Genomic DNA, 17,810 nt, shown 5'->3' with positions numbered 1-17,810 from the left:
ACCGACCGAAGCTTTTGCTTGCGTCCGGACGAAGCAGAGGAGGGGCTTGGTGCTCCCACGGGAAGGAAAAATCGGCTATGGATGATTGTTATGATACCCAATGTAAGAGGGCGAGGACGTCGCCTTCACGAAACGAAACACGGCTCTGTAGACCAAGATTGAGTTCAAATGCGAGGCGGCAGTGAGTGAGTGACTTTGCCTTGATTGGAAACGTCAGGTTAGCGGAATAGGCGGCCGCATTGCTGGGTAGAAGGCTCGATGAGACTGTGTTCCCGGCACGGAGATCTCGCGTGACGGGGTTCTCCGAGGTCCTGTCTGGGGTTCAAGTCGGATATCGGACAATAGTCGAAATGGAAATTGGCATGAGTCGGCATAGCATCTTCGCCACGAGAATTCTGCAGAAATGGATTCAATAAACCTCTCGACCTCTGGGCGTTATGGAACCAGTAACAATCAGCCCTCACTCACGCGTTCACAATTGCCATGCCATTATGTAGCTCTTGAATATATGCAATACCATTTATAACACAGCGAGGGAACACCAGCATGCATGGGTATCCCACCTGCGAACTACCGTAGCTATCCGAATGACCAACCCGTTGCTCGTGAAAACCGTCCCAGAAAGAAAACGAAAAATAAAAAGTGGTAAAAAACACGCACAATCCCTTTGCTCGAGCGATAATGGCAACGCAAGCTAGCAGTAAAAGGGAGAAGGCCTGCGGGCGAGAGTGGGCGGGGAGAAGTTAGAACAACAGGTAGAAGAAAGAGGCCATTTCGGCGGATATACGTGCTGCCGCCCGTGGCTCGGAAAGGCGGCAATCGATTTTATCCCGGACAAGGGGCCCTAATGTGCTCCAGCAAGCAGTGAACGTCAAACCATTCCCGTGTCCCACAGGATCATTTGTTTTTGTTTTTTTTGCTCCCATCTCCAACAGCGAAATGATATTCATGAGCTTCATTATAACAGGATCAGGTAGTTGCTTGGTGCGATACCCGTCTCGCCCGTCTCCTTGCGCGCTTGCCACCACCGTCCGCTTACGTCGCTGACCTCCAAGATCTCATGCTTGGAAAAGGAAATCTCGTTCGCATCGTCGGGGTTGGCCTCGTAGCTGTAAATGGCCTTCGCGCGGTAAGGATACTCGGTGGGCGGCACTACCTCCTGGTCTTGGCCGGGAGCTTTCGTGGCTGGTGGCGTGGCGTTGAAAGCTGGCGCCACGATCGAGTTGCGAGCCTGGGTTGTGGAGATGCCCTGAACAGGAGACGGGTTCTCGAAGCCATTGAGCTGCGCCGAGGTGTACATCTGCGGAGGTTGCACCGAGGTCGAGGTTTCGGGTCGGCCGCCTCCGTACATCATCTGTCGACTATGGGACTCCTTCTGGAGGGCGAAGGAGTCGAGGTAGGCGCGCGGCTTTGCTGAAGGGGCGGAGCCGAAGTAGAAGATCCAGACAATCTGTGGCAGTCAGTATTGAAGTCGCTCTGTAAAGGAAAGAAAGCCAGGAAAATAAGGAATGAAAAAGAAAAAACGTACGGTAACCATAGCCATTAGAATGAAGCCAGCACCGGCAGCCTGGCGGGCTCCGTTGGCGGAGTAGATGAGGGAGTGGATGGTCAGCGAGTTCAGGGCTAATGCGGCCCCTAAGTATCCCGTGAGAGCGACGTGATAGGTTTGCGCTGTGTCGGAGGCAACAACGACGAAGACGCCAGCGATGACGAAGAACATGTAGACGACTGTCCACCATGCGAAAGGCGGAAACGAACCGGAGTCATTTGTAACCTGTGTCGTCGCGATGATGGAGCTGATGAATGCGATTACCCACGCAAGCTGGAGAACGGTCAGCATCAGGCAGGGGCAAGGGGCATGACGTTGTGCCGGCATCAACTTACCATGGAGATGGAGACCGTTGCCAGGGCAAAGGGGTCACCGATGATATTCCCCATATTGATACCCTTCCTCCCGTACTGAGCTCTTGACTGTTCCATTTTGCGCAATGATGGTGAGTGAAGGGAGCCGTAGGATGGCATAGAGAAAGACGTTGGGGTTTAGTCGCGTGAGAATCGGTTGCCTAGGGGCAAATGACGAGAGTCAGTCTCGATCGAAGTTCGGTTCCCCGAAAGATTGTCAAAAGCTGGACGATCGAGAAGGATTATTTGGCAAAGCGGACGAGAAGGAACGGTGCAAGATCCAACGGTGGATACGTAATGCAAATGCCGCGAAGGGGTTGTCGCGGCTGGAATGCGATTCCTCAGGGTACTGGGGAAAAAGGAGCGACTGGTGGTTGGTCCTGTCGGTAAATCTTGGAGGTACCGGGGGACGGATGTTGTAGTGGTTGTGACGGCTGTGTCGATTCAGCACGCGCAAGGTTGCGCTGTGTGGTGCGCTGATGGGTCTAGGTCGTAGCGCCCGAAATGATGAGAAGGGTTGAAATTCGGGAATCTCGAAGGCGAGTCAATCGTTTCAGAGGGTTGTCCAGCAAGGCGGCCTCTTTTCCAAGGAAAGAAAAAGGGTCAATCGGGAGACGGAATAGTGATGACGAAGCGAATCGAATACGGCGGCGGATTGGCTGGTGATACGGTGGAATAGAAAGGGAGAAAAGGGTCGGAACGTCGAAGTAGTGATGAACCGGAAGAAGAAAGGATGCAAATGTGGGAAGGAAAAAACAACAAGAGATGACAACGAATCGATGTTGAGTTGAAGGAGAGGAAGAGCGATGCGCGTCCACGAACAACAGACGACGGCGGTGGATGTTGTAGGAGCAGCCGACAGCCAAGGAAAGCTGTGGGAAGAGCAGGGAGAATGGGCGGGCGTTGGTCGTCTGTTGACGGCGTGAAATGAAGGTCAATGACTGGCAGGATGCCAAACAAGGAAGCGGGCGGCGCGGGAAAACGAGGCAGAGAGGTGAGCAGGGACCACGACAGAAGCAGAATAAGCCAGGCTCGCTGTTGGTGCAGCGGATGAGTGGGAGAAGGAGGCGCGGCGTGGCGTCGATATCGTGCTATGGCGTAGTTTCTAGCTCTGGGTTCTCTTTGCCAGCTCGCTCGAGAAATAGGTCAAGCTCGTGGGAGTGGAAGCGAGAGGCTTTTTTGGTGCTTGGCTTGGTGCAACTCAGGAACGTCTCTCGGGGTGGGTGCAGGAGGCAAACTAGGTAGTGGTGTAATCGTAGTCGGGGACCTCGACTAGTGGGAACTGAGTAGTGGATTGGGCCAGGTTTGCGTGGATCGCGCGTGTCGATGAGCACAGGTCCAATCCGCCCCTATTTTTTTGTTTTTTGTTGCAGCGGTTCCTGGTCGGACTCCGTCGCGCCCCGAGCGAGTGTGGGCTTTTGATGTGGTCTAGCGTAGTGTACGGATGGGGATATCTTGCTTGCTTTGCCGGATGACGATCTCGTGCCGTGTGCCCGTGCTTGGTGTGCTGGCGTACTGTACGGCTACGTGTATGAGAGCGTGGTCTCTCTCTCTCTCTCTCAATGGAACCGGGGCCGATTTTTTGATACCTTTATCCTCTTTCTTTCCCTCTTGCGCTGTGTGACTGTCTCTGCGCCAGCGGGCGGCAATTGGGAAAGCCGTTTGGTCGGGGAATGGGAATTGGAAGGGATGGGTAAGAGGAGTGAACAGTGGGGTGGGGAGAAAGGCATTAAAAGAGGACAACGCGAGAGGACCGGGACTGCAACTGTGACTGCGGCTGCAACTGCGACTAGGAAGACCGCCGATAAGATGCAAGGGCCACCAGCGGGTAAGGTGCTGGTTCGTACCTTGTAGGTAAGCTGCGCTGGGGGGGGGGCCTGTGGATCGCACACAGGCCCAGCCAGATCTCAGGCACATTAGTGGGATGAGGTCAAGCACCGATGGATCAATTGGGCTTATTTGCTACGAGCAGAAATCAAGGGATGTACTTGCTTGCACTCATTACACAGTGGATTGATTACCTATAGTACAGGACAGGTAGGTAGACTGAATAGTTATTACTGCTTTTTGGGCCATCCGACTGGCAATATAACCCATATCATGCCCCCTCCCCCCCTCCCCCATGCACTGCCAGGTGGTCCTATTGCCAATGATTCTCGACCAGGCAGCGCTTTATTGTCGGTCGTCGGCACCGCAGATGCACGCATGCATACATACCTACCTTCGTTCACACACCTCCAGTACTCCGTAGACGACCTGAGCCAACCGAACTGTGGCAATGGCAATGCGGAGAAACACTTCCCGTACACTGATACAACCTACCCTTTCTCTCTTGCTGCATGGCACAGTTTACTCTTTTCTTTTTGCACCGTGTGCACATCTGTGCCTCTAATATTCGTCCAGCAGCGGGCAGGAGCACAGGGCAAAAGTGGATAGCACCAAATAAGGCAGGGGCAAGACAGAGAGTACTTGCCCAGGACGAGCCGCCCGATAAACCTGTACCTACTTCGTCACAATTCCCCTCATTCGGGAGGGCTCTTCTGCCAAAAGCACCCGGTCCTCCTCTACCAACTTCCCCGGAAACTGTTGGTGCACCCCCCCTTCACTCCCCGTTCCCCCCTTCCCCCCTTGGCCCAGAAATCGAGGCTAAGGGGTTTGAGTTTTTTTCTTTTTCTTTTTTTTTCTTTCCCTTTTTCAGGTAGTTCCTCTTGGGATTCCTCCTCGCGTTCCTGCAGGGCATTTCCGCCTACGGAATTGATTGGACGATGGAGTAGCCCGCCTCCTCCCGCTATATCTGATGATTCGACAGACACCTACCTGCCCCTGATCCTTGTCCCCACCAGCGCGCAGTCCTCCTCCTCCCACCTTGAGGCGCTTCACTTGTGATGTCCGCGCCTTCGACCATGCCTCCCTTACCTGACCCGAGACCTGGCCATGTGTCGACGGGAGGGTCGAGGAGGGGCCGTAGATCCCGTTGTTGCGCCTTCTGTTCCACTGATGTCAGCCCGGATTCTTCTACAATCGCCTTGTCATCATGCGCGTAGGTATTCGGCCAGCCTGGCCCTCACACGAGCCATGGATGAGCGACTCATTAAATCCCACTTCGGCAATAGGGAGGATCCCAGCCAGTTCGAATCAGGAGTGTCTCGGGTCCATTCGAGTACATACACACCAGCGGCGTTCAAACAGTAAATGGTATGTATGATTGTGTGTGCATGTGCCTGTGTGCCACGCGGTTGTTGAACAAGCTCGTTTTGGATACTCCCCCAGGGCCTACCCTTTCACCATGTACCCGCAACAGCTGGTGAACGGCGTGTGATTTCAGCGGTCGACGACCGTCACTCTCAGCCTCTGCTAGAACGCGTCGTCTGGTAGACGAGCACCGGTGATGGCTGATACCGCTGTCACTCGCCGACGGGCTTCCGCCGCCCGCGTCCGCGTCCGCGTCCGGCGGCGCCTGCCGACGTGAAATGTTTCCCGTGTCATTGATGCACCCGGCCTTCCCGGACGAGGAAGTCAATGATCATCACAACTGATCTTCAGGCTTTGCTCTTTGCATGGGGCAAGGACGAACACATTGTCGACCCCATGGTGTTGGGATGACAGAGAAGGAGGATGGTGACGAGTGCTGAGCTGTGCGCTTGCAATGGGAGCAACGACCACCCTGGCAGCGAGAGAGCTTGTGATCTACCTAGCTCATCTGTCTGTGACGTGTGCTGTCTTATCAGCAGGCTTTGGCGAAAAAGCTGCAGACAGAGTTGATCGAACGAGAGGCTTTTCAGCAAGAACTTTCTGGCAAGAGTCAACGGTAGGCGGCGACGGCGGCATCTCTCCCGGCAACGAAGAATAATCGATGCCCTTGGAAACAAAGAAACGCCATGTTTTCCGGCACTCGGTTGGCGAGAGACACGGCCGACTAACCTTTTTTTTCTTTGGCAGGAGAGCAACCCCAGTGTCTGAGGTTTCGCGTCGTCTGGAACAAACTGCCGGCCGTACACGAGGCGTCTCCCCCCTCGGGTCTCTAGCCCAAACGGTTGCTATAGAAAGAGAAGCTAGATGTTCTCTTTCATGTAGCGACGACGATCAGCAGACTCGGCGGATGACTGGCAGCTAGGAGTGGGTTCACGCGAGCACAGGGCAAGTATCGAACGATACTTCAGTGAATACCACGGCGGGATGAATGGAGGCGCTTCCAATTAACACCCCGAGCCTGTGCGGCTGCAGATGTCAGGGAGTCATAGTCCAGTGCATTGCGTATGGGTAATGAGAACCCACAACTGAATCAAGCATGTATGCGAGTGCATGCAAAAGAGACCTTTGATTTTAAACCAGATTCACTCTGGCTACACACAAGGCAACGTGACGAGTTGCTAGCTCATTCCGCGTCGTCCTGATACAGGGGGGTCCTTCTGATCAACGCCCGCCCTACCCAGGTTCCTCTCTGTGCAGTGTTTCAGCGTCAGGCGCGCTTTCGCCGCAAGCGCGGGCATAGATCAATGTCCATCGTCCCGACATAGCCGGTCTCTGGGCATTGGGATTCAATCGTAGTGTCGACGTCTTTCTGCAACAAACCGCTCACTGATTCCGGATAACTCTCCATCTATCCGCTCACCCGTCTCTCGCCCGGCCTCAATCAGGGTTCTCGTCAGTGACGGGCTGACACCGACATCGACAGGCCTAGTGTGGATGCGCATGGGGATTGTCAACGCTGCCGTGATCGACTGGACCAATCCACCCCCTCCCCCACCGAGCGCAAAGTAGACACTCTTTTTGGTATGCAGAAACCACGGGCAGGGTTGACACCTTTACCTCCTGCACAGTACCGGAGCTACGTTTGGGCTCCAAGATGCAACGGGGGCGGCGACCGTCTGTGTCATTGACGACGACACCGGCGCCATGGTTTCCGTCGCTTTGGCTGCCCCCTCTCCTGCCATTCCCTGGTGGTCCCGGGGCACTTGGGGGGACTTGGGAGAGCGTGGAGAGATAGTGACTGCCGTGAGATGATCCTGACAGAAGCAAGCAGCAGGTATGTACCGGTATGCCTTTTTCGAGATAACAGAAAGCATAGGAGCATGTGAACATAAACGGAAACGTAGATACTTACTACCTATACCAGAGTATGAATCACACCTTCCTCAAAAGTCGTGTCTGAACAAAGCTTGGCAGGCGCACTGTGCAGCGCCTTGATAGTTTCCCACCAGCTGAAACCCTTGACAGCGTTCCGCAACCCCCTGCATGCTGTCGACGAGCATGTCTGTGCGAATTCGATGCCATCACTTTTCACTTCTGCAGCATCGGCAAAGTCTAGGACTGGCAAGCCTTCCTTCATGTGGCAGCCGTGACGACAAAGACCTCAAAAGACCTTCTCTCCCAGAAGCAGTCGGATTGTCCATAGGCTTTGGGTAAGGGGAGAGGAGGAGGAAGAAGAGGAGAAGAAGGAGGAACCGAGGTCCTGAATCAAGGAAACATCTACCTACGGATCCTGATCCGACAGTCTGGGCGCGAGGGGCCAGGACCCGACATCTACAATGAGTGCCGTGCTGGGATGGCCGTCTACCCGGTGAGATGGCTGCGACGCATACAGAGCACACGCATATCCATCCTCCTTCACGACGTCTTCCCGTCCCAACACGTGTGGTAGCCAGGACCCTGCCATCCTGTGGCTTTCCAGTACCGGTATCTCGCCATCCACTCCAATTTCCTCTCAGTCAGCCTTTGAGTAATGAAACGACTTCTGGGCCGTCTGGGCTCGACACTTGGACGCAACCTACATCATCCCTTTGAGTTCCGATGAGGCGAGGTGCGGCGAGAGCGAATCGGCCGTTCTTGCCTATTACGGTGCCACCTTCCAGCTGAGCCGTCGCCATCCGTGCCTCAGTCGTGTGCCACGGATGAAAACCCCTGGCCGGGCGAACTACACTCGACGATGGCACTGTATCCAAGAAGCCAAGCTTTCCCGGCTGGGTATATCAACCTTGTCCCAACCCCCGCGCCTCAATGTCACCGTCTGAGCTCGGTCTTAGCCTCCATCAAATCCTGACCTGGCGTGTTTTCCACTGACCGGGCCTCGTTGCGTGGCTCTGCATGTCTCTTTGAGAAGGCAGCTCGAGATATTCTCTCATATTGATGACTGCTTGCGGCTGCTCAAGAGCCAAGTTGCTAGCAAAATCTCGGCTTGGTTCTCCAACTTGCCAAGTTAATACACGGGCTTAAATCAACCCACGAACGTACCTAGTCGGGGTCAAAGCCTCATGAGATCAGAGAATCCCGCCATCTCGGCCCTCTAGCTAGGACAAACCTGCTTCTGAAACGCGGAGAGGCCAATCCCGTACCACTGCACAAGCCGCCTCGGCATTTTACCCTCCTCCTATCCTACCGTGGTTGCATCATGGTCAATTACTCTGATCCGATCATGCGCAAACTCCGAGGAAACTTCTTCGTCCTACGTCGCCGTTCGGGTGGCCGATGTACGACATTTCGAGCTTGCCCTTAACTCCTCGGACATGCTTCGGGAAGACGATGCAATGTGTGATCTGAACCTTCGACGCATAACTGCCAGAATTGCCGGCGAGCCCAGTGTGCGACGAACAGAATCTTTCGGTATTTAAGACGACAGGCAAGTCTGCTTCGCCGATTGGCCGTAGATGCATCGTCACTCTTTCTTGCCAATTGCTGACAATGCCGCCATGCTTGCCTCTGCCGATGTTGCTTTAGACGTATTTAATCGCCGCTTCTAATTTACATCCGGCAAGGCAAGCCATCTGTTTCATGGATGCTGGCAGAAGGTCTACTGCATGAGACGATGGGAGGTCGATAGCGGCCGGTTCCGAGATTATAACATACGTGCTATGCGCATGCGAGGCCCTGTTCGAAGAAACTGCTTAGAAGCGACGGTGGCATGCTGACACAGAAAGGGTCGTCGGCGTTCAAACGTGGAAACGCATCAAGGGGGTATCAAATCGCTGCCGCCTCGTCTTTCTTCTCCCGCTGTGCCCTCCGTACATGGCGTTCAACCCGCTCAACCCGGCCTTCGACCTCGGCAACGAACTCGGACGCGCCTAGGACACCTTGTTGATACCAGCTCTTAAGGACCTCCTCGCTTCGGGCGCGGAGCTCGGCCATTTCCGCCTCCTGGGCCATCTGTGTCGTTTCGATACCTCGCATCTTGGGCACGAGAGAGGCCAGGGCCGCGCTCTGTGACGATTCGGGGATCGGGCAGTCGTTCACAGAGGTCAGTGACGAGGCCGTGGCCGGGAAGGACGCCGCTGACGCGAGGACGGTTGCTTGAACTGCCTCTGGGGCAAGCTGGGTTGGAGGTTCGGAAGGCGGAGGGGGTTGGAACAGCGTTGGATGGGAGTTATCTGCAACGCCGTTAACAAGCCGCAGACATGAGGCACTGGCGCTTGGATCCTGCAAATACTTACATAGCCTCATCAGCTCGCCGTACACGCGGATACGGGACAAGAGGTGGTTGAAGCGACGTTCGAGTTCTTCCAGCGTCTCCACTACGGACTCTGTTTGGGGAGGTGATGACGCTGCGGTCGGGCCATACAAAAGGTGCTCGATTCGTAACAGCCGTGATTCAAGGAGTGACACCGTCGAGAGGGTCGTGTTGTCGAGGGAGTTGTCCATGGCGAACTGGGAAAGCTGCGCGTGACGTCGCGCGTCAAAGGCGTGATGAGACGCGGTGTGGACGATTTTTTTATTTAGTTTTTTGATGCACAGGACAAAATTTGATGTCTCCGTGTCGTGCCCAACACAATGATGCGTGCACTCTGGACTCAAGAACTCTGGCGCAACTAGTTCGCCGGAAAGATGTCACAGCTGAGAGGGCGGGATGGATGCGGTGAGTCGAGTGGATAAGTAGGTTAGCGTACCCAGCCGGTAAGGCTGAGGCGAGCTCTGAGTGGCTGAAGCTTGCAGCACCTGAAGACAAACCCTTTGATTCCCGACTGCCAGGCGACATGTGGCTCGTGACGGACCTATGCCACTAGTGCTCCCCTAGAAGCTCACTCCCTCGATGAGATAAGCACGTTCTCTTCATCCCTCCGTGCCAAGCCAGCCAGGCCTGAAATTGCTTGGTTGGGGGCGTCTCACTTTAACATATGTCCGTCTTAGCTTTTTTCAAATGACATCTGCGTACTTGCTCATTTAACTCTCACAAAAGTAAACTTTTTTCCATTGTGGGCAAACAAGGCGGGAATCATCTACCTAACTTGGAAACCCAGCAGGACAAGTGTTATGTAATTACAATAACCACGCCATGCCCAGATTGACAAAGCGTCGCCCGGGGACGACAGATCCCTCTCGCCCCAGCTGCTGGCGCTTCGATGTGGGCGTCTAATAATGTCTTTGTCATTCCACTGCACAAGCCCTGCTGGGCTGATGGGCATTCGGAATGTGCCCTCATGGCCAGGTGGACTGGACAATACTTCAGAACGGAAGGACTCTCTCTAGTCAAGTTCCAGTCGGGGAGCCCCGGTCTTGTTTTGTTATTGTTACCTAAAAAGCAAGGCGCTTCAGGTACATCTATTCCTCCGAGAAACACGCACATCATTCTCGTCTCCTCCCCGTCGCCTGCCCAGACTCCAAAGGCCTAGGTAGCAACCCCCGGCCTGTAACCAGGCTCTGTTACGCTACGTTCGCTCTGGCAAACTGGCCAATCCATAATCGACACCCTTTCTTAAACTTTCGTCTATTCAGCGGGAACCCCGACAGGACCGGTATATTTCTTTTCTCTCCATCCATACTAGGTTCCAAATCGACACCCGTTGTCATCCAGCTTGACGTGTGTCCTGCGTTGCGCATGTCGGCCACGACCTGCGACAGGGACGATCGTCGATACTTAAAGCGTACCGACTCGCCCCCCACGTCGTGACTCGTTATACACTCTGATGATTGACAGGCGAATATACCGGTATTAGCCACCCTGACATTTGCCTTTTATCCGCATTCCACCATCTGTCCAGTGCACTCCAGCCCGGCGGCGACACCATTTCCATTTTGCGCAGGTCTCACGCCCACGCCGCCTGCGCGCAAACGTCTAATTACTCAGTCGCTGCACCCCGACGGACCTGCGAGGTTTGTCCCCGTAGTGTCCCCGAAGGGTGGCAACCTCCTTTGCGATTTCGAAAGATTCACTCAAAATCACGTCACAACCTGCCTCGCCGCTTCCTCCAACAGTCGCGAGTCCAACGCCGCGCCTGTTCCGCCTGAAGTGTGGATTCCGATTCAAACACCCAAACGTCGGGAAGCCGAGCAAGACTGTCGTTTCTATCATCAGCAATACGAACCTCTTCCTCTACCAAACACCAAACCAGTCTTTACGTTGCCGCCTTGCTCGACCATCTAGTGGAGATTTCCCACCAATCATTGCGACTGTGTTCTGCAACGATTGGTTGCGCCTGTGGACACTTCATCCAAGTGACCCGATTCGGCTTTCTACTACTCTTTCTAGCCCCTCTTATCTGGCCTCCGCTTTTGCGCTTGCGCCTGCGATAACCACACGCGACCAACGACGACGACGACGACGACGACGACGACGACGACGACGACGACGACGCCTGACCGACTGACGACGACCGATCGCTGCGACCCAGAGCGGACTAATATGCAGAATTACTCAACCATTACTGATGGGAGCGCGAATTCGATTGCGTCTGGAAGCTCTGGCGAAATGTCAAGGTACGCCGACCCCACCAATACCTCCCCGCAGAGATACGGAGCAAGACGATGTCTTGGGGGGGAAAGATAGACGGAGAGCTTTGCTGACGAATGGCGTACAATACATAGACAGCGCCGAAGAAACGGAAAGGAAGGGGGAGGCCAGGCCTCAATGTCAAGCAGCGTAATCAATCTGCTCAATACCAGTACGTCCGACCCAAGAACTTCGAGAGCCTGCGTACCAGTGCGGCGTAGGCCAAGAGACTAACGAGCGTTGGCTACAGTTGTTGGCGCTGGAACGTTGGCAATGCCCTCCGTGATGTCGCACATGGGCTGCATGCTTGGTGTGCTGATGATTGTCTGGTCCGGTATTACGGCCGCCTTCGGCCTCTACCTGCAGTCACGTTGCGCGCGATACCTCGATCGAGGGACATCGTCCTTCTTCGCCATCTCCAAAATCACATATCCAAACGCCGCCATCCTATTTGACACTGCCATTGCGATCAAGTGTTTCGGTGTCGGAGTATCTTATATGATCATCATTGGCGATCTGATGCCCAAGGTCTTTATTGGCCTTTTCAGTGGTGCGGTGGCTAGCAATCCTTATCTGGGCGAACGGAACTTCTGGATCACTGCCTTCATGCTGGTTATTATTCCCCTGAGCTTCCTCAGAAAGCTGGATTCGCTCAAGTACACCAGTATTGTCGCTTTGGTTTCGATTGGGTATCTTGTTATCCTGGTCATCTACCACTTCGCGACCGACCGTCTCAAGGACATGAGCGAAATCAGAGTTGTCGAACCCGAGAGCACCATCGCGTTTCTCAGCACATTGCCCGTGGTTGTCTTTGCATACACCTGCCACCAGAACGTAAGTCGGGGGAAAGGGGGGCTTGCCTTGTCTAGTATTCTTTGCTAACTTCGGGGCCAGATGTTTTCCATCTTGAACGAAATCAAAGACAACTCTCCTGGGAGTATCATAGGGGTTGTGGGGTCGAGCATCGGCGGTGCCGCTTCAATCTACATCGTCGTTGCCATCACTGGCTACCTCACGTTCGGCAATAAGGTTGTAGGCAATATTGTCATGATGTGTAAGTGCATTGCATCCGTGTACTGGGCGCTGCTGACCCCTTTCAGATTCGACGACCGCCGCTTCGTACATCGCACAGCTGGCTATTGTGGTACTTGTCACCTTCTCCGTTCCGTTGCAGATTCATCCATGTCGCGCATCCGTCGATGCGATTCTCAAGTGGCGCCCGAACCGCAAATCAGGTGGCAACGCTCGCACCAGCTCGCCTGGTGGACACCCACTTCTCCCCTCTTCGGCTTCTGTCCGCTCCGACCACGGATCCAGCTCCTCCATGGGCGAGGCCCGATTCGCTATCCTGACTTCTGTTCTTCTCATTTTTTCTTATGTCACAGCACTCTCCGTCCACAGCCTGGAAAGAGTTTTGGCCTACGTTGGAAGCACTGGGTCAACTAGCATTAGCTTTATACTTCCAGGTCTTTTCTATTACAAGATTAGCGACCCTGACAGCATGCATCAGCAACGTCTCCACAAGGAGGATGACGACGCCGACCTTCCCTCGGACGAAGAGGATGCAGACCCTATGGTAACCAGCATCGCCAGTCTCGGCAGCGTCGCCAGCGTTGTTGCTAATCCGCGCCAATGGAACCGCAAATGGCGGTGGGACCTCGAGCACATTGAACAAGACGCCCTGCGCAAGATGGCCTTGGCTCTCGCCATTTACGGCGTGTGCGTCATGGTCGTTTGCCTGTTCCTCAACATCGTATTTCATGCATCTCATTGAACACGGAATTTTGCATTTCCCTCACCCTTCACGGAAAAGAAGAGTTTTAGAGATGCTCGTCTTCGAATGCGGTAGTACAGAACCGCTTATTACACGGCCACTAGCGATAGATACATTGCAATGTTAAAGGACCCCGTGGGAAGCGTTGCGCATTTTTGGAGTTGGATGGTTTGCTTCTGTTTTCTTGTGTCTTTGGGGCTTCACTCGAGTCTTCTATTTTGCATAACCCGTCATTAGCGTGGCGGTTGCATGTCCAAGGCGTTTGCTTAGTTTCTTGCTTTGACTTCTTTTTCCGTTCAGTTATCATGGTGCCGGTATACGAAGACTAAGTAAGGTCCTGGTGAAAAGTCGCTGCAGCCTTTACTAAACTTGTAGAATAAAAGAAGAAAAAAAGGCTCGAAACGGAGTGACATTTTGGTCCTTTACAGTCCTCTTTTCTTAGTATACAACCCGTGTGATACGCCCTTTAGCAGGTCAATGTGACATGTAATGGTGCTGCATCCACAGTTTTGGCCTCGTCTTTGGCCATCCATCCCATTTTCACATGCGAACTTCCCAATGGTCCGCACCAGTCGCCCGGTAATAGTACATTCGCTTGCCTCTGGGTTCTCTTCCCGTCTCTGTTGGCACAGGCCCGCCTATGGGAGAAGTCGTCCGCCGCGTTCCTGACGACACCCCTCGCGATTTGGAGTGATATGTGAACCCTAACCTTGCCGCTGGGCACACGGCAGCCCCTACCCAGTCATGTTGAATCCAATTCGTTTCATTATGTCTTAGTCGCGGGCGGGGCCCTGAGAGATTTCGCTGCTGTTTCCGTGTTGGCAGCCCCGTTTGGTTTGTATTTCGGCTCGAGGATTCCGACCTGCACGGAGGATATTGTTAGTGACGAGTTCAGTACTGAGTCCAGCTGACCGTCCCCCGTTCATCGTTGGAGCTTGAATTCTCCACGCAACGTTGATCCGCGTCCTATCGTCGTCCTCTACTTCACGGCCATCCCAGACAGATCGTAGGAAAGCGTGACAAGGGGCATGTCTCGTCATACCATTGACAGTAACCTCCACACGGTGTCGGTCGGCTGCGCCCCGACTCCGATCCAGTACCGAGCGCGGAGAGAGTCGAGGCGGATGTCCTTGTGCGGCTTGGTCGTGGCGTCGTAGGGGTCTCGCTTGGGAACGGGGTCGTAGGTGCCGATGACTTCGATGGGCTTGCTGTTGCGGGCGGTTCTGCGAGTCGAGGGCACGCGCGCATTAGCTTTCTTCACTTGATATGGCGCTTCGTCTTTTATTCTTCGCTGGCATCGTGTGCGTGCAGTACTGGTAGAGGGGCTTATGGGATCGGGCCGAAAGGGCGACTGGGAGCGTACCTGGCTTGCGAGACAACAATGTTGTAGAACGGCTGGTTGACGCGCCCGAAGCGGGCAAGACGTATGCGGACGACCATGTTTAAAATGCGAGAGGGGGATCCGGCGAGTTTGCTGATCGATGGAGTCTGGTGGTTCGAGGGTCGTGTCGCGATTCTAAAGCTGCTGTAGCTTCAATATGGTTACTTTCCCAATGGTCCAGGAATTTTTGGTCGGTGCGGGAGTTGTTCCGATACCGACTCGCTGTCCGGGTTCTCGGTCCCGCGCTAACTCCATTCCGACTCCAACTAGTGCAGTCTACCCCAATGGTGATGTCGGTGTGCAGGCACCTCGAGTTAATCACGTGGACCAGTAAGGCAAGTGGTACCGGTAATCGAAGAGCCTGGGATCCTGCCTAGTGTAGGGGGGGCAATGAAACAACGCAGAAGGCGGGGATGTTCCTGGGAAAGAGGGGCGGGATTCCTAATGTAGCTGATCTTACGTTGTGAGGCCCCTCACCGTACTGAGTAAGTACCAGTAGGTATCCTGGATTCTCCATCGTTGCACGACAAAGTTTCTGGGACCGTAGCCATGGCCGATCATCCAAAACAGGTGCAACAACAAGGCCAACCGTCAACCGCCGCACCGACCATCGAATCGGTCACACTACCAGCCGCCCCGGAGCCGGCGGCCGAGACAGAGCAGGCTCCGCAAGAGTCAGCGCCTTCGGACGCGCACTTCTCAGCGGGCAGTTTCTTCCCAATCGTCACCTCCCAAGCGTCCCAACACCCCAGCATCCTCGATTATCGCCGCGAAAATGGCCGCAGCTATCACCGTCTCAGCGATGGCAAGTACGCCCTGCCCAACGACGAACTGGAACAGGAACGCCTCGACATTGTCAACCATCTTTGGATGTTGACCTTCGACGGCAGGCTCTGCCTCTGTCCCAAAGTGGACGGTGCCAAAAGGGTCCTTGACATGGGCACCGGCACTGGCATCTGGGCCATGGACTATGCAGACGAACATCCTGGGGCGGAGGTCATCGGCGTAGACCTGAGTCCTATCCAACCCGCCTATGTGCCGGTTGACTGCATCTTTGAGGTTGATGACCTTGAGAAGGAGTGGATGTGGACGGAGCCCTTTGACTTCATATTCGCGAGGAACATGGTAGGCAGCTTCTCTGACTGGGAGGGTGTCATCGCCCAGGCCTTTGACAACCTGGAGCCCGGTGGCTACTTTGAGCTCCACGATAGCATCTACCCCTTGATCTGCGACGACGGGACTCTGACGGAGGAATCGCCGCTGATGAGGTGGACCCTCCTTATCGCCGAAGCTTGTGAAAGGAGGGGGCGTTCTGTAACGATCGGCAGCCAGTTCCCCCGCCTTCTAGAGGAGGCTGGCTTCGAGGACATCAAGGTCACCAATATCAAGTTCCCCGTGTCGCCCTGGCCCAAGGACCCCAAGCTGAGGCTCATGGGCGAGTGGACGCAGGCCTCGCTGCTTCCCGGCATAGAGGGTTTATCGCTCGCGCTCTTCACGCGCGTGCTCGGCTGGAGCGTGCTGGAGACCATCGTCTTCTGTGCGCAGGTCCGGGACCAGGTGAAGAACACGAAATATCACGGGTACTGGAAGGGGTTCGCCGTCCACGGACGAAAGCCGCTGGTCGAGAATAGGCACGACAGGAACTTGAGCTCAAACGGCATGGTTTCAACGCCGGACGGCGAATACCTTGTGCTATAATCTCCGAATCGAATTGGCGGCTGCCTCGTACTTTTCAGAAGCGTGAAAGTTCAGCTTAGACCGGCGAAGAGGTAACAAAGTATCTGTGTTCCACTGCATTGTAGCGTTGGGACTCCCCTTAGCATCATCTATCTATAGTGATGTGGGAGTATGAAATGGGGTGGAGACGATCTAATACCGTTTGGGGTGAACAGCGGCAACCAGGGCGAGGATGAGAAATGGGATGTCGCACTGAACGGTAAAAGTCTGCTGTCTACTAAGCGCTCATGACAGATTTGGATTGGAATGGCCATGCAGGACTGAACTGTACAAAAGTGGTGCTGGGTAGTGGATAAGGACAACAGGAGCACAACCTAGGACTGGTCGATGTTGTCAACTTTGCATGACTCGGCACTAGCTGGCTCGTCTCAACTGGACCTCTAGAATAATAAAGCCTTGGCCACTTATGAGGGCCACACTCTCCCGACCGGTCTAATATCTCCCCAATACGATACCAGCGATGCCGAAAAGCGGCGCGTCTCAGATTCTGCAAACATTGCCGTTTCTGTTCGAAAATGGGCAATCATTCTACATCTTCCGTAGGATCCACATACCGTACTATGCTGCTGACTCTCAAGTCTTGAGTCCTCCATCGCCGCGCCGCCGTCAGAGTCAACTACGACGTTTACAGCAAGAACGAGGCCACCGGTATTAGCATTTCCCAGCGAGCACTGGTCAGAACACGTTTGACCTCACCAAACATCTTGTTTTGAAGCACTTAACCCACGGGATTTGTGCTCTGACGGCTACACCGTTCTTCACGCCGATGCCAAAGAACCAATCTAGTCTGATGGTAGCAACGATTATGTCACGTAACAGAAAGACGCCGTCAGTTGTGGGCAGTAACTAGCTACTTATGTTCAATGTAATAAACTATCATTTCCAAGACGCTGGTCTTGGAGGTAAATATAGTTTTGCTTTCTAGCCTTGCAAGTCCCACTATAGTAACCAGCCTACTACTACTACCTTTACCCCCTCTTGCTTAGCTTAGTAAAGTTTGTCTACAACTTGTAGGAAAAATCGGATTTTATATGTTTTCTTGTTTTTAGCGTGTGCTAGATGATGAGGTTCTTCCCTAAAGTTGGATATAACCTATGCCTTGTTGCTTAGTTTAGCCTCCTTTGCTTCTATAAACAGCTAGTTAGGCATTACTAGATCAGCTCCTGCAAGCTCTACTAGCCTCTCTGGCTTATTGTTTTTAAACAAAGCAAGGTCTAGCTATTTAATATTATTATTAACCTTGTAACTTTATTACCCTGTCTTAATACCACCTGTCCCTAGCCTAACAGGGCTACTAGTGTTAGTTTATTATTCTAAGT

General features: G+C 54.0%; 7 protein-coding genes across 7 annotated transcripts; 3 read left to right on the top strand and 4 right to left on the bottom strand.

Annotated features, from left to right (window-relative positions):
* Positions 1-958: 958 nt before the first annotated feature.
* On the bottom strand, positions 959-1,980 carry LY79DRAFT_528175 (high osmolarity signaling protein SHO1; the record flags this gene model as incomplete). Its single annotated transcript, XM_060555998.1, has 3 exons — positions 959-1,450; positions 1,529-1,822; positions 1,885-1,980. 3 exons carry the CDS (start codon positions 1,978-1,980, stop codon positions 959-961), a joined length of 882 nt encoding a protein of 293 aa, XP_060407953.1.
* Positions 1,981-3,239: 1,259 nt separating this feature from the next.
* Positions 3,240-3,933, bottom strand: LY79DRAFT_69720 (uncharacterized protein). Its single transcript, XM_060564843.1, has one exon. It carries the CDS (start codon positions 3,817-3,819, stop codon positions 3,331-3,333), a length of 489 nt encoding a protein of 162 aa, XP_060407952.1. The 5' UTR covers positions 3,820-3,933; the 3' UTR covers positions 3,240-3,330.
* Positions 3,934-8,856: 4,923 nt separating this feature from the next.
* On the bottom strand, positions 8,857-9,534 carry LY79DRAFT_674468 (uncharacterized protein; the record flags this gene model as incomplete). The annotated part of the gene is made up of 2 exons (XM_060564310.1): positions 8,857-9,263; positions 9,327-9,534. The coding sequence occupies 2 exons, from the start codon at positions 9,532-9,534 to the stop codon at positions 8,857-8,859; spliced, it is 615 nt and encodes a 204-aa protein (XP_060407951.1).
* A 1,050-nt stretch (positions 9,535-10,584) lies between these two features.
* Positions 10,585-11,383, top strand: LY79DRAFT_69607 (uncharacterized protein). Its single transcript, XM_060564830.1, has 2 exons — positions 10,585-10,754; positions 10,827-11,383. Exons 1-2 carry the CDS (start codon positions 10,709-10,711, stop codon positions 11,252-11,254), a joined length of 474 nt encoding a protein of 157 aa, XP_060407950.1. The 5' UTR covers positions 10,585-10,708; the 3' UTR covers positions 11,255-11,383.
* A 354-nt stretch (positions 11,384-11,737) lies between these two features.
* LY79DRAFT_594726 (transmembrane amino acid transporter) lies at positions 11,738-13,373 on the top strand (the record flags this gene model as incomplete). The annotated part of the gene is made up of 4 exons (XM_060561721.1): positions 11,738-11,771; positions 11,850-12,433; positions 12,494-12,653; positions 12,700-13,373. The coding sequence occupies 4 exons, from the start codon at positions 11,738-11,740 to the stop codon at positions 13,371-13,373; spliced, it is 1,452 nt and encodes a 483-aa protein (XP_060407949.1).
* Positions 13,374-14,139: 766 nt separating this feature from the next.
* LY79DRAFT_528123 (ribosomal protein S16) lies at positions 14,140-14,813 on the bottom strand (the record flags this gene model as incomplete). The annotated part of the gene is made up of 3 exons (XM_060555995.1): positions 14,140-14,235; positions 14,416-14,596; positions 14,737-14,813. The coding sequence occupies 3 exons, from the start codon at positions 14,811-14,813 to the stop codon at positions 14,140-14,142; spliced, it is 354 nt and encodes a 117-aa protein (XP_060407948.1).
* A 490-nt stretch (positions 14,814-15,303) lies between these two features.
* LY79DRAFT_674465 (methyltransferase domain-containing protein) lies at positions 15,304-16,452 on the top strand (the record flags this gene model as incomplete). Its single annotated transcript, XM_060564309.1, has 1 exon — positions 15,304-16,452. The coding sequence occupies one exon, from the start codon at positions 15,304-15,306 to the stop codon at positions 16,450-16,452; it is 1,149 nt and encodes a 382-aa protein (XP_060407947.1).
* Positions 16,453-17,810: the final 1,358 nt, after the last annotated feature.

Source organism: Colletotrichum navitas, assembly GCF_030913465.1.
Source record: "Colletotrichum navitas strain CBS 125086 chromosome Unknown LY79scaffold_124, whole genome shotgun sequence".
Taxonomy (NCBI): Eukaryota; Fungi; Ascomycota; class Sordariomycetes; order Glomerellales; family Glomerellaceae; genus Colletotrichum; species Colletotrichum navitas.
This window is presented reverse-complemented; position numbering and strand designations above follow the sequence as displayed.

What these genes read in the sequence shown, in the direction of transcription:
- LY79DRAFT_69720 (XM_060564843.1), bottom strand. Translation starts at nt 3,819, where the DNA reads ATGTGCCTGAGATCTGGCTGGGCCTGTGTGCGATCCACAGGCCCCCCC.
- LY79DRAFT_69607 (XM_060564830.1), top strand. Translation starts at nt 10,709, where the DNA reads ATGTCGGCCACGACCTGCGACAGGGACGATCGTCGATACTTAAAGC. An exon ending in CGATCGTCGATACTTAAAGC is followed by an intron (nt 10,755 to 10,826) that starts GTACCGACTCGC and finishes TACCGGTATTAG; the next exon opens with CCACCCTGACATTTGCCTTT.